A 15,973-nucleotide genomic window follows, 5' to 3' on the forward strand; every position below is an offset into this window, starting at 1 on the left:
ACGTCTCGGTCTAGCTGAGTGCTATTTAGTCCCGAAGCCCCGATGAATAGCTGAAGAAGGCTATTCCATGACTACGGGGCGGGGGGGAGGGCTGTGCATCTCAGGACAGCCCCCAACTGAGAACGGCACCATCTCTGTTGGATGACACCATCGGAATTCTCCATGTTAACGCTGACCTTACCAGGCTGGTGGCCCCAGACTAGCAGGATAAAGTTGACAGAGAGTCTGGCAGGTAGAATCAGCGACTGAGCATCAAGGAAAACTGTGAAATTGTTAAAGTAGATGTGCCTTCTTCTTCCCTTGGCTTTCAAGCATGCTAAACCTTTTGTCATGACAACATGACATATCAACAGAGTTCACTCTTGAGAACAACACAATCAAGTTACCCAAAACCACAAAACATAACAATATAAACACACATACATGCACACACACACACACACACACACACACACCCCTCATAATGCTTTAGGTAAGTTAATGGTTTTGTATTTTTTATAGCTCTCTTCAGCCATATGAGACCTGTAGGTTAAACACATCTGTTAGTTGAATGAGTTATTCAACATTCCCAAGTCTTGATTTCTTCATTGAAAGGTTAGCATTAAAAATTATACTTTTCAAAGAGGGTAGGAAAAAGTCAGTATAAGAAACACACATACAATGCCCAGCATCTAGAAGTCACATTATAAGAGTCATTTCCCACATTTTCTCAAAGCGCTGCTTCCCTGTGTCAATTCTGTAGTGAAGAAGAGAGGACAGGGCCTGTCCCCTCGCTGCTTTGCAGAACTGCGGCCTAGTTTTCTGAGTGTATGACAGGCCACTCACCATGGAGAGTGCTTCAAGGAACAGCCTCAGAGTCAGATACAACCCCCCTACTCAATACCCACCCTACCACTCACCCATAGACCTAGACGTAGTGCGTTTTCACCCCTGAAAATAATAGTAATTCCTGATTTCAGTTGCCTATTGCTCCATGGCAAATGCCCTCCCCCAACTTACTGGCTTTAGGAAACATGCAGCTAGTTCTTCACAGAGACACTTGGGAGGTAGGGAAGGTCTTGGATGGCTCTTGCTCCACAGGGTACTAATGGGGTCAACTGGTGTTCAGCTAACACCATATGCCTTACATCTGGCTGTGAGGACTTTGTCACCCCTAAGGCACCCCAGTAACTCTGCCTACGATCCCCTGAACTTCATTCTGTGTGAATCAGGGTTCTAAGGTACTGAGACAGAAGCCCTTGATCCTCCTATAAGCCTGGCCTAGCACTGGCAAAGCATCAATTCTGCTTTATTTTGTTGGCTAAAGTTGTCATGGGCCAGCCAGCTTCAAGGGGAGAGGAAACAGACCCCACTTCGCAATGAGAGAAGCATCAAAGTTTAGCAGCCACCTTTAACCCTCCACCCTCCATCATTAGGCTTTTCTAACAGTTACACTGAGATATGATGTCTTAGGGACTCTGTGACTCTGCGGTAGTACCTGTTCTCGGTAAGTACTCACTTGATGCCTACTATTTGCTAAGATATTGGAGAGACCAGCCTCTTGCAGCAGAAGGTCATGATAGAGGAAGCTGGAGGTGTGTTGTGCTTTAATTACCGTGGGGTTCCCCAGCCCTCGACACAGTGCTCGCCACGGCATGGTGGGAGCTTAAATGTGAACACGCAGTAAGAAGAGTGGAGATAGGACAAACGGTGACTAACTATGCTTAACTGAGATCGAGAGGGGGAAAGGGACAATGTCCCAAGGGCCCTAGAGCCATGTGACTGAGATAAAGAGAATCAGAAGTCTTGAGGGTGCAGAAGGAAAGATGCAGAGGCTCAGTAGAGCCAGTCCTACTTACCAGGTTGCCGCCAAGGCTTTTGCCAATACCCAAGAAAGGGCCCTAGTACTACACACACACACACACACAGACACAGACACACACACAGACACACACACACACACACACACACACACACACACATACCCTTCCCTCATTGCTAAGCAGAATCCGTGCTGAGAATCTAAGCTAATGTGCAGATACCAAAGCAGCTGGTAGGATGACCAAGAGGGACTGCATCTCATCCTGGCAGGAAAAGGAAGGCTATCAGAAGGATGAAGAGAGGGGGATTCTGTAGACCCATTCCTTCCTTATCCCCCTTGAACCTCTGCCAATCCCTGAGGTTAACTAAGTCCTCCATGGAGGAGCCTGGACCTACTTGTGCTCCCTAGAGCTGGAGCCAGCCCTACATGAACATCTGTGGTCTTCAGTGGGGAGCCATGTGCCGAAGGTCCCCCAGCCTCTGATCTACTTCCTTGACTGGCTGCAGCATCAGGCACTTAATTGATTTCCCAGGGACTGTCTGATTAATAACCCATCAGGCTCCCGTCAGATGCAGGGGAAGGCTGAACAGAAGGCCGCCAGACCTCTGCTCTGCCTCAGCTCATCCCAGGCCTGCCTCAGCAACCTGGAGCCCGTTTTGTGGTCATACCGAATTTGGGAAATGGCCCATGTAACCTCAGGGATGAGGGCTACCCAGCAATCTGTAGGCCAGCCCTACTGTGGCTCCCCACACAAGACATGGCGCCTTCTGACGGGTCAGGGCAACCGCAGAAAGTCACCTAACCCTCCGAGCCTCAGTGCTTTATTTGTAGAATGAGCACTGCAGGGTTGGAAAGGGCAGTCTTCCCTGCCACTGGGTGACTTGATCTCAGAGATATGTAAGACAAAGCCCACTGCCCTGCAAGCAGCTTCTAGAGGAAGCAGACCCCTGAAAGGAAGACAGGCATTAAGCATGATGCCTGAGTGGAGCAAACACAGCAGTCAGAAATGGTGTCATTCCATGGGCCTGAGAGCATCCACACACTGAGAGATCCCCTGGGTGCTTTTCAGAGCACTTCCCACATAGAACCCCTAACCCTCCCAACTCTCCCATAGATAGTTATGTCTGAGGTCCCCCAGACCACTCCAGACATGCTGTTTTGCAAATAGGGCTCATGATATTCTGCCATGAGCATAGCTCTGAGTTCACTGAAGTGAAAGGATCTGAAGCAAAATCAGTAAGGAAAAGGGTGTGGGGTGAAGTCAGGGACTTCATACAGGCCCAGGGTTCCAGAGGCTTCGCCTAGTGGAGTCTCCCCCACCCTGCTCCCCCAGCAAAAGCTGCGACACGCATGAAAGGCTGCCAGGCAGGAGGCACAGCAGGGACCTGGTCCCCAGGCTTGTAAGAGGGCAGCCTCTGACTGGGACACGCTGAAGTTACGGCCTCCCCAAAGAAACCTGTGTATGCAGCATTGAGTTGAACGTGCCGTTTGTGCACAGTGGAGCAGTCACCTCTATCAGTTCACGCAGGAAACCCTCCAGAGGCCATGTTCCCAGATGCCAACTGGAGGCCTTAGCAACAGCCTTTCCCAGCAGTCAGGACTTCATTTAGCACTTAGAAAAAAAGGATTTATTCATTATTTATACAATATTTTGCCTACATGAATGCCTACACGCCAGAAGAGGGCACCAGATCTCAGTATAAATGGTTGTGAGCCACCCTGTGGGTGCTGGGAATTGAAGTCAGGACCTTTGGAAGATCAGCCAGTGCTCGTAACCTCTGAGCCATCTCTCCAGCCCCATCCTAACTCTTTTCTCTATGAATAAGTGCTCTTATTAGTGCATATGCATAGCACACACACACACACATACATCACATACACGCTCCTACCACACACATACCGTACACACATATCAACACACACAACACACACAGAAGCACACACACCAGCACACATACCACACCCCTTCTCCCCCAACACATGCACAGAATACACAGGCACTGCACATATGCACACACCATTTCCCGTTTGGAGAGGAAGATCTCAGTTATGAAAACGTTAGATCCCACAGCCAGCGTGTGGGAAGGCTGGAACACCCGAGGTATCTCGTTCCAAAGAGCTTGTGTGTAGCCACTGCCCAAAGCCCCCTTCCTGATCACTGTAAGTGTCTCCTTGGGCCAGGTGCCGTAGCATACGCACTCAGAAGACTTAAGACAGGAGGAGGCTGAGTGTGAGGGCACACAGAGAAATACTGTCTCACAAATAAGTAAAAACTGGCTTCTGAAGGCACCCACTGGCAGGGATGTCAGGAGAGAGAAAACTCAGATCCAGAGATGCTGGACAGAGGCGCAGAGCCAGGCGGAGGAAGAACCTGAGTAAGACGGTAAATAGTGGGGTGAAGTGGGTGGATCAGGGGTCTCCTGAGAATGACGAAAGAAGTGAGCAGCAGAAGGGATCATTGAAAAAGAGGCCGCACACTTCCTGCAGCCATGAGGAAGTTAGTGAGTCGATGTCGGTGGCGTTTAAGTAGTGGCGTTCTGAGACGAGCCTTTCAGAGGAACAGTGTGGTCCGGAAGACATGGGTTTTCACTGTTGTTTCTTCTCTTAATCGTGCGTCTGCACAGCAGGTGCACAGCTGTCTCCTCGTGAGCTTGACTGCACCACTGACACCACACTCAGCGTGTAGGGGTGACCTTTACCATCCTATACCACTTTGGTGGGCATGATGGTCAGATATGGTGATAGCTGTCCCAGGGCTCTGTGGACAGAAACACAGTCCAGCCCAGTGACTCGTGAAAGCAGACTGGCTGTTAGGTGGGGCCATCAGAAGACCCACTTCCCTCAAAGTTCTGGGGACGTCCCTTCCCAAAGCCACTTGCTTTCCCCTCCTGCCCTAGCTGATACCAGTGGGCCTAGAAAGCCCTGCTTCTGGCTGCTCAGGGACTCATCTGTGTGTAAAGGGGACCAAATCCCTCTCCACTCCTAGAACAGCACAGCCCTGGCCAGCTGTGAACCTAGTACAGCTGGCACTGAAGTCAAGAACATCTGCTTTGAACCCCATTCCTGCCATTTTCTTTCCATATGACCCTGAGGAATCTAGCCTCGGGCTCTAGATCTGTCTCCCACCCACAAGAAGAGCAGACCTAACCAAGCATCCATACCTGAGCTGCCAGCAGGGGTGAACAGGGAGCCACACAGTACTGTGACCCCCACGTGGGCTCAACAGCTTGTGTTCCTGTGGCAAATTCTTGAAATCTTTTATTTCTCAGAGAAACATCTAAAGTGTTGGAGGAGGTGGGTAGAAAATTAGGGATCCTTGAGCTAGGAGTTGGGACACTCATGACTCAGTTAATGCTCTACCACTGACTTGTGGGTTTGGGATCACAAGTCTTCCTGGACCTCACCTTCCTCATCAGCCACTCAGAGCCAAATAATTTGATCCAGAACTAAAGTTTGAAAAGTGTAGAATAAGGTTATTTCACCACAGCAACAGTTTGAGTCACCATCACTTTCAGCAAGTGCTGTGTCCGGTTGTCACTCCCTCACCCCCAATTCCTAAGTGACCTAAATGATGATTGCCCCCGAGTCATAATGTAGCTTGAGAAATCCTTCACTCTGCTCCTTCGCCTGTCCCCTTATCCTCCGGCCCTGTGCTTTTATGGGACGATTGTCAGCTCTCTCCCTTTTTTAAACATGTTTCTTTTTAAATTGTAAAAGTTAAAATAGGGCTGGAGAGACAGCTCAATCAGTCAGCCACTTACTTTCCAAGCACGGAGACATGGGTGTGATCCCCAGAACCCGAATAAAAATTCAGGGTGTGATAGCACATGCTATAATCCCACTGCTGGGGAAACAGAGACAGATGGCTCCCTTAGGGCTTCCTGGCCAGCCTACCCTAATTAGCAAGCTCCAGGCCTCTGAGAGACCCTGTCTCAAAGAGAAAAAAAAAAATGAATGATGCCTAAGGATCAGCACCCAAGGTTATTCTCTAACTTCACATGCCCAGCACACAGGAACACGTACACAGACACACAGATTTAAAATTAAAAGCCACGTGACCTGGGCACTTGAAATATCCTGCCATTATCCTGTTGATCCTGTTTCTCGGCCCCTTTGAGAACACGCCTGTTTATTTCTTTTTGGTGATTCTGAGGGCCAAGCTTGACTCTCTGAAACAGGCTGCTTCCAGACTCCCAAGTGTTCCCAGAATCAGAGTAAATAGCCAGCATCAGTGCAGGAAGCAGCAGAGCTGCTTTTGGGTCCTCCGAGCCAACACTGTGGGGCCCCTGCACGGTGGATCGTGTAGGATGAAGAGAGACAAAAATCCTCCCTAAAACAAGAGAATAGAGGAGATAATAAACCCTCTGCCTGCTGCTGTCTCTAGGCACTGACTGCGTGTCTGCCATATGTCGGGCAGGCCTCCTCCTGCCCCGAACCCAGCAGCACTCAGCTCAGCTCTGTTTAGTGACTGCATGTATGTACCAGGCAATCTTCCCTCTGAGCACACAGCAATAAGCCAGATGTGGGCCACTTGCCTCGTAAAACTGGAATTACATGAGGAAGAAACATGCTATGCAGACAAGCAACTCATTGCTCCCTGAGTTTATGTTTTTCTCACATGGCTTGACACAATAAATTGTGTGTGTGTGTGTGTGTGTGTGTGTGTGTGTGTGTGTGTACTAAAGCAGTGCAAAGGGTCAGTGAGTGGCTGGGGATAAAGATGGGGAGCTGCTGTGGGCCCGTGAGAAAGTCATAGCTCTTGAAGGAGGTTTGATCCATGGGAATATTGACAGGAGGGCGATTCAGGCTTAGCTGGTTTGAGAGAAGGAAGGAAGCTGGTGTGGCTGTAGCAGGAGCATCACTTTGGAGGAGTAATCCAAACCAGATCTTCCAAGTTCCTGTGGGCCTGGTAAGGACTGGAGAGGGTTAAGAGTAGACAAGGATCCACACTTTCCCCTTTGATAGATTCTCAGGGTGATTATCTGTCAAAGGCAGTTGGATGATGCGCTGGGGCCTGAATTCGGAATCTGCCCTGTCTCTTAGGCTTCTAGTCAACAGTGCTATGCACCTAGAGAAAATAATGAAGCTCCTCAAAGGATTCCCACGCCCTGCACACCTTCCAGGCACTGTGGGAGCCTCACAGCAAAAAATCTCCACAGGGCAAGGCCACTAGTGTCTCATTATCAGTGTTCCAGATACAAAACAGTGTCGCTGTGTATTCCACTGCCCCTGGGATGTTGGGACCTCCAGAGGGGGCTTACCATTCTCTCTTTGGTTTGAGGAGGTGGCAGAGTGCACAGGGTTGTAAAGCAGAGAGGGCCGGAGCTCTGGGCCCTAACAAACACAGTTCCCGAACAGCCTCTGCCGCCTGATCACCATGCAATACAATCTCAGAAAAGTTGCTTCTCTGAGCTCTGCCCCACCAGCCTGCAAGGGGAGATGACAGAGCTGGCTTGATGGGAGTGGGGCTGGGGAGTAAATGTGAGTCAGTCACAGAGCTCCTCAAACCATGTGTGATGGCTACCGGATAGGGCAACTGTCGCATTTAGCATTATCTCAGATGACCCCACAGCAACCACAGTGTTATGATCCCTAGTGCCTAGGAAGAATGGTTAAGAACAGTTATGATTTGTACCCAAGGTCACACATCAGGAAGGTGACATAAAAAAGCCTTGCATCTGAGTATTTTGTGCTAAGGCCTGGTAAGAGGCAGACAGGTTCCTTGGCAGGACTGGAGCCTAGAGCTGGCTTGCTGCCATCTTTTCTCCCTCTAGTATGTCTTATCATGAGGCAGCAACAGTCCTGAAACTAACCAGAAGTAGAATCCAGAACACTTGAGGGTGAATGGCATCACCTAGAAGGTGACAGTTGAGACCCAGGAGGGCAGGGGTGGCCATCTTCATTCTGGGGTATAGTCAAGTGACTGCATAAGCACTGCAACATCATCATGGGCAAAGAGCCCTTCCTTACCTCTTCAGGGGATTATCTTCCTTACTAATCAGTTACCACACGGCTGAGACTCCAACCAGGGTCCACATCAGCAGGACTGAAGAAAAACACAGGTTCTTTGCCCTATCTCAGTACACCAATTGAGTCCCTGGGGGCTCTGCTGGGAACAACTCACCAGAATGTCCTCCGTCTTTAGAAGACCATGTGGCCATAAGTGCTTGATGCTCTTGTGTCTTCAGAGAAGCTGACTAGGTGTTTCCAGATGTTGCTTTAGCCGAGGCAGAGTGAGTCAAGTAGAGGAGAACACTGGGTTTTGGATCCAGATAAACAAATTCAAATTCTTGCTTTGAGCCTTGCTTTCCAGCGACCTTGGCCAGTGCCACTATAACCCCATGCCCTGGTCTCCTCATTGTACTGGGATCACCCTGACTTCCTTGCATAGCATCTGTTTTGAAGATTTGAGAAAATACATATAATGTGCCTAGCCCACTGCGGGCGCCTGCCAGTCCTCCTCGCTGAGAACTGCAGTTGGGTGTTCACAGCTTCCAGCCATGCGGGTTTGTATGGAGAGTGCTCCTTCTGGAGGCTGTGTGCCAGGTGGATCCCCCGCACGTGTGGCTTTGCACACCGACCTATTGCCTGGAACCTTTGTCCCTGCTGGCCTCATGCACAGCCCACCCAGCAGCCTCTCTCATTTGTTTCTATACTCTCCCCTTCATCGATGCATGACTCATTGCTTCATTCATGTCTCCATGTGTGCGTAGAAACCTAGGCAAGCAGCCATTCCTAGGGACATTGCAGGACAACCTCATTGAGATGGACATTCTCAGCGCCTCCCGCCATGATGGGGCTTACAGTGACGGGTAGGTGGCACCTCCTCATGCTCCCCTGTGTGTGCTCTCCCTGTTGCTCCTGCACTTGCATGGGGACCCCTGAGACCTTTCCCTGGGAACTCCTAGGGGAAGTGATGCCATGTTGCATGCACATCCCCAAGTCCACATTCAGTCTGCAAGTTTGTCCTTGAAGTAGCCTGTCCCCCACCCCAGCATATTAACAGCAGTCTTGTTAATATGCAGCTCTCAGCATCTCATCGGCTGCCTTCGCCATTCTGGAAACCATTTCACCCTGTAGAACTTTTTACACAACACAGGCCCTTTGTCTTATGTATTCTGGCCTTGAGTGTATACTCTGTGGTCCAAATGTCTTCGAACCCAGGAGGGGTAGGTTTGTTCTAAGATCCAGGGCTATGTGATATAAGTCGTGCAGCCTACCCAAGCTTTGCACAAGTCCTTCCAAGGCCATGGTTTAGGCCGCATTAGGCAGAATCTTTCAACACCTCCTTTGGCCACAACCATGAGCTTGTACCATACTCTGCTGCCTTCAAGACTACAGTTAGGCTACAGGATGGAATTGCCAATCTGTTCTCCATACAGCTTTTACATGGGCTCTACAGACAGAAGCAGGGGTCCTAAGGCTGTGAGGGCATTGTTACCAACCAGCCATGGTAAAAATGGGCAAAGCTTAGTGGTGAGTTCTTGGCTCTTCTACCGCAGCAAAACCCCATTTACAAAGAATGGCTTCCAATGCCTTACCAAGGTGCACTGGGATGCAGGTATTAGAACAACAGGAAAAAAACAAGTGCCAGTGGCTTCCAGGAGACATTCAGGACTTTAGACACTCCCTAAGCTACTGTAATGACTTTAGAAAACAGAATTTATTTTCCAAGACCCAACCCCTAACCCCAGCTCTACTGTTCCCAGGCAAAGGACCTCAGGGAAACCTCTGTGGAGTGAGTAGTGTCTTCTGCCTTGGGTGGGTATTTCTGTAGGTAACACTGTCCTATTAGTGCTCTGTGGAAGCGTGTCTTCTCGTACCCTGTTTGTGGTCTGGTCCGTGACGTTTCCTGACCCTGTCATCTTCCCCGTGATGATTCTTTCTCTCTCTCTCTTCCTCCAGGCTCCTCTGCATGCTCCTCCTTCTGCACCTCTATCCTGCAGGTTGGCCTGGGTGCCTGGTTAGCTGACAGATCCTGACACCTTCCCGCCTCTCTCCATCCACAGGCACTTCCTCTTCAAGCCCGGAGGCACCTCCCCGCTCTTCTGCACCACATCCCCAGGGTACCCCCTAACGTCTAGCACCGTGTACTCGCCCCCACCCCGGCCCCTGCCCCGCAGCACCTTCTCCCGACCAGCCTTTAACCTCAAGAAGCCTTCTAAGTACTGCAACTGGAAGTGCGCAGCCCTGAGCGCCATCGTCATCTCGGCCACGCTGGTCATCCTGCTCGCATACTTTGTGGGTAAGCATGTCCTCCTCCCCCGCAGCTCCCCATGGCTCCCATTTGGCCCAGGGGGGCATTAACCAAGCAATCTGGGGCCACCAGAGGCACTGTACCAGCACCACGGTCATAGTACACGGGTTGTACCAAGAAGCCTTGCACTGGTCTCGTCTGTGCCCCACACCACAGGGGCAACTCTCTAAGTCCCTCCACTCTCTCCTCTCTGCTTGGGATGGGAAGGAATGTTATCATCTGCTCTATGTGTGTCAGATCCCTAGCATTGTGGCATGAGTCATGAAGGACTTTGAACTGATGCTCTTTGACGTGACTGTCATAGATCAGAGTCACTGGATATGAAATAACAACTTAGAAGGACTCTTGGTCCATGTGGCTAGGTGAGAAGCAAGGAGGTAGAGAACCCTGCGGGTGAAAGGAAACTACTAGGGAAGCTCCAGGTGAGAGTTGGGCAGGGTGGTTTCAGAAACTGCCAGAAACGTCCATGATTGTGAACCCATGGTCAGAACCCAAGGAGATCCTGCCTGAGAAGCAACAGGCCCCAGTGAGTGGAGAGCAGGCTGAGGGAGAAGCAGAGGCCCAGAGCAACACTGCCGGGAATTTTCTACCTAACCACAGGATATGTAAGATAAAGTCCTCAGTCCTGTGACTGGTGGCCATGGCCCTGCAGGATGGTTTCTACTTGGCATTCTTTGGACACATTACTCGCAAAATCTGATTTTCGACTTCTGATTCTTCTCTTTGGTCTTCTCCTGGAAAAGAGATTAGTCTAAGGAGATGTGGGCTCAGTAAGGATTCTGCCTTACTGAGGCAGAATTCTGTCTTACTTCAACCTCTATTGAAGTAAGAGAAGGCATCCAAAGAGGGTTTGGCTTAGCTCTTGGTGCATTTTCCAAGGCTGAATGTGGGTCATGCTAGCCTGAGAAGGCCTTTAACCCATGTTAAGGAGTTCAGAGAGAGAAAGTGCTGGAAGCAAATGGGATGGTTTTGAGGATAAGCCAGAAAGCAAAAATAGGACTGACCAGAGGCCAAAGGAAGACAGAGTACTTCCCTCTGCCAAGAAGAACTCTCTAGAAAGCTGTCACCATGGATGCGAAGGGGGCCTGACTTGAGAGGCATTACCATGCCATCATGAGGAATGATATAGAATATGTGCCATATAGGCTGACTATAGCAATCATACCCAAGGAAGACCAAAGAGGCAAGGCTAGGCATTCCCCTTGTCATTTGGATAGACTTAGCAAAGGCTAGGGGAGAACCTCAGCATCAGACAGTCCTAGACTTCACTCCCAGCTCTTTCACATGGCAACCGTTGACCCTCTGACAGCTTGCTGATTTCCCAGAAGGACACCCGTGAGGCTGGAGTTAGGCAATGGGGGTGAATGCACTGTGAGTGTGGGGACCAGACACCCCTTTCTTCAGGGCTGGGCATGGCAACCTTAGTACCTCATCTCTTCCAGCTGATGAGGGCTAGAATGATCATGTGAGCATCTTGCTTGGCCATAATTACAGGCTGTGATGACTAACTTGTAAGGAACTATCAATTATTAAAAATCAAATTAATTGTTTCAGCCAAACACAAATATCCTTAACAAAGACTCTTTTCCAGCAGACCAACTGATCTAATCAACAGGCAAAAAGCACAGATATTTAATTAGATTTTTGATGAAAAAATGTGTTTAATTTCAAGTATAATCAATTATTAATTACTGTAATGAGTGAGTCTTACTGGGTTTACTAATTAACTCATTTAAAAATTATGAATAACCTTTTCATTTGTAATTATTTTCTACAGCCTATCAAATTCCAGATAAGAATTGCATCACCTTGCCAGCAGAGGGGGAGACAGACTCAGAGGGCTGGAAAGAATGTTGCCTCTCCTAACATCTGCCCAGGGCAGCCATATCCGGGTGGTGATCCTGACAGATCTATTTGACATTCAGCCTCTTAGTTGGGAACTGTGCTGAAAAATGAGCAGCCAGTGACCTTTAAGTTTCCACATACTTACTGGTATTTTCATGGGAAAATAGAGAAATTGGAGTTAACGCTCCACAGAAACTTGCCTTTAGGTCCTCTCCTCTTATTTCCCCATTTCCCCAACAAGCCTTCCTTGACTAGGGTCCCCCCCCCCCCCGCCCCAGCGAGGACCTTCTCACGGCCACGTGATGTCTTCAAATGGGGAAATGCAGCTCTTTTTCAACTCCCATTCGGACAGGCAACCACGTGGATATGCTCTCACCCCACTGGACTGCTCGTGTTACGGTTTTCAGATCCTCACTGGTCTCCATCTTACCTTTGCTTTTCTAGAGAAATCCGCTTGCAGAACGACACGGAGGGATATGCAGGCGATGCTGTGCCATCGTGTAAACAATGTTTTATTCTCGGAGCGTTTCGATCATTCTTAGAACATTCTCAGTAAAGCAAAAATATGTGTAGTGTAGAAAAAAATGACAGTGGTCACGGTCTGTCATTCACAAGATCAAACTCACCTTTGGTTCTGAGCTTTCCAAGTGCCCCTTTTTAGCCCGGACACCTCACTTGTACTTTCCTATTGGAATCTCCTGAGTCCAGTGAGTTAGGATGCTCTTTGCAGATGAGGACCCAGGGACCCTCCAAGCTTAAGTGACTCACTTACTGTCACATGATGCTAAACATTAGGAATGTGACTCACCCACACACAGGCATTCTGGCACTTTTGAAAATATACCATTACTCTTTGCAACTCAGTCTGTCCCCTTAGGCTGTAGCTCTCCAATCTTGATATTTTGTGGTTTTGGAAAAATATATATTTTTTAAATGTAACCACAGCATGGGGCCAAATCCAGGACCCTCTCTGTATCTTTAGTCACTGGGTAAGCTTAAATACTCTTCTCAAACCCTCAGAACCTCAGCTTCCCATTCCTGTTTTGTTTTCATAGTGGGTGTGGCTGCCATGATTGGCCCATCTTGCAGACGTGACAAATCGCCCTCAAAAGCCTGGCTTCTGATATTAGGCATCTGACTTTAAGAACTCAGCTCCACTACCTTCAAGCTTTGCAGCCTTAGTTTTCATATCTGTAAAATGGGAGCACAAGCCGTTACACCACAGAGTTGTCATGAAATTTGAGGACGAAAGTTTATGCCAAGTACTTACCATGCCCCCCCCCCCCACGCATGCACGCACTTTTACACACACATGCACATCTGGCACAGAGTGGATACACCCCGTGGAAGTTGCATACTGGTATTGCTTGTGTCGCGGTCACAAGGCAGAGTATCTACATCTTCATCTTTTGATGGAAGACCTGGTCCGGTCTTGTCTAGTGTAGCCCGCCAGCCTCCCAGCCTGCATTAGTCACTAAAGCAGCCGAGAAAGCAAACAGGGCGCTTGTCAGAGCACATTTGTAGGGCTGTCTGGCTGTTCCAGGAGAGCAGCCACAAAAGGAACCATCATCTAAAATGCCCCTCGTGTCTTTGCTTTAAGTAGGACAAAAGTTGATTTTGCTTCGCTGACAGTTAGCTGCATCCACATGAAGCTGACAGCTTCCCTTGCTTCTGAACCAGCTGTGTAAAAGGCAGTAGATGAGCTGTAGATTACGGTCTTGAGGATGCTTCAAGCACCTGTCTGGCCAGAAAGCCTGTGGAATAGGGATGGGGAAAGGCTTTCCATTTAAATGAAGGACCCAGAGCACCGTTGGATGTTGGCTCTTCCACACCAAGTCCAGGCCCATCCTAAAAGGGGGGGTGAGTTCACTGTAATGTCCCTAAAGAAGCATAAGCCAACGAGTCTTGTTTCTACTTCTGCATAGCCGAAGGAATGCCAGAGGCCCTGCAGTCAGGCTAAGGGACACGCTGGTCAAGGAGACATCCGTTGCTGGTGGCCTTGGAAGGCTGTCGTGACTGCTCCTTGAACTTCAGTTATCTCAGCCTGGGGTCTGATGGCTTAGATGATTCCATCTAGCCCCTTCCCGTGCACAGCTCCCTGACTGCAGGAACTGTTCCAGAAAAAACACAGTGTGTGGTGTCACAGACGTGAGCTGTAGCGGCCTCTGGGTGGGACATTCCTGTGTGCTCAGAAGCGGTGACTGATATTTGTATTAATTGGGTCATATTTTCACCTCTCCCAGAGACTGAGTGTGGGCTGCAAAAACTAAACAAACTCTGCACAAAGCAGTGGTAGTTGAGTGTGTAAGCGAGGACGTGGCCTCGCTTAGCTGCTGTTCTTCAAGGCCGCTTTGAGAGGGCTTTGCTTGACAGGGCATTACTGCAGCGCTAGGCCTGCTGGAGCCTGAGTCATTCCATTCTGGAGGCCATCTGGAAAGTGTTGGTTGAGGTACACTTGGGCAATTAGTGAGGTTTCCCGAGAATGTGGGCTCCCTAATGCTCACTGACACCTCACCCATTTATTAGTCACTTTTCTCTTTGCAGTGATAGAAGACTTGACAAAAAGCAATTAAGGAAGAAAGGGTTGATTTGGGGATTATAATTTAAGAAGGGGTACAGTCCATCACAGCACAGAAGGCATAATGGCAAAAACATGAGGCAGATGGTTACATGTTTTTTACATGGTCAGAAAGCAGACAGTGAGCAGGAAGTAAGATCAGGCTATGAATCCTTCAGCCCCACCCCCAAGGACCCACTTGCTTCTGCAAATCTCTAACTCTTAAAGGTCCATAACCTTCTAAGGCAGTGCCACCAGCTTGGGAGCAAGCGTTCAAAATGTCTCTGGGGGACATTTCGAACTGTAATGAACTTTCGAGCTGCAGCACGTCATGAGTTGGCAGCAACGAGGGTCAGTAGCCATCTCGTGCCAAGAGGGCTGCGGTGCACACATCCCATGGCCGACTCTCTTGCCCAGAGCCCAGAACAAGATAGCTGTGCTCACAAACGCTTTGTTGAATTAAGGACCTCCCGTAAGGTTTTTGTCTGCTGTCGGTAGTCTACATAGAAAATATGGGCCAAGGCATGGTAAAAGGTTTGTTTCACCTCCTAGGATTCACGTACAAATGAGAAGAATAGGGACATTAGCTATGGGAGTTAGGGTGACTGTAGCCCCTTTCCCTTATCCATATCTGGCTCCTTCATACAGCATCAGGTCTCAAATATCATTTGTTTCGTGAGCACAGGCCTGCTACAGTTGGGGCCTGGGTGTTATTAGTGAGCTGCTAGGCTCGTTTTTTTCTCCTTTCTCTTCAACCTCACATCAGGCATTTTGGACAGAAGCCATGAGTTTAGCTTTATAGCCCAGAGACCGGGAGGAAGAATTCATAGAACCTGATCTTTCATGAGGAGGAAGGAGTGATGAAGATACAGGATCCTGCTTTAATGCCTTTCTCTCTAGGATTGATTCTTCTCAGGGCTCTGCAGAAATTGCTAACAGCAAGACAATTGCACTCTTTACAGCTGACCTCAGACAAATGTCTCCCAGCTCGCCAAAAGGAAGGCCTAGAGACTGGCAAGTCAGAAATGCCATTCTGGAGAGCAAGCAGACTCACTCTGTGCAGTTCCAGAAGACAGCATCAGGCATGGGATGTGAAGGAGGTGGGAGGGGCTTAGGAGCTGGTCCATGAGGACTAGAATTTGGATCCCCGACAGCCACAGGAAAATCCTGGCATCACTTCACACTCTCCCATAGTCCTAGTGCTGGGGGGAGGAGGAGACAGAACCGTCACTGAAGCTTGCTGGCACCCGCCTAACTCCATGTTTGGTTAGAGACTCAGTCTCCAAGAAGTGAGGTGGACGGTGCTAGAACATGACATCCAGTGTCCTCTGTTGGCCTCTGGCCACATGCACGGGCATCTAGAATGGGAGGAGGGGCAAGTACCCAGACTTCATGGCCCATGACCTTGTCTGAGTCACCCCTCCACAGATACCAGCCCCGCCATCTAGGCAAGGCCTTGTCTTATCAGCCTCTCGCTTTCTTATTTGTAATGCAGGAATACAAATGAACAAAC

General features: G+C 49.3%; 1 protein-coding gene across 1 annotated transcript in view; it reads left to right on the forward strand.

Moving 5' to 3' along the window:
- Tenm4 (teneurin transmembrane protein 4) overlaps window positions 1-15,973 on the forward strand; it is a 388,185-nt gene that overhangs the window by 172,279 nt on the left and 199,933 nt on the right. The window contains 1 exon segment of the mRNA XM_060367590.1: window positions 9,811-10,046. Coding sequence (XP_060223573.1) covers window positions 9,811-10,046 — 236 coding nt within the window.

The sequence above is a fragment of the Meriones unguiculatus genome, chromosome 14 (genome assembly GCF_030254825.1).
Source record: "Meriones unguiculatus strain TT.TT164.6M chromosome 14, Bangor_MerUng_6.1, whole genome shotgun sequence".
Lineage (NCBI taxonomy): Eukaryota > Metazoa > Chordata > Mammalia > Rodentia > Muridae > Meriones > Meriones unguiculatus.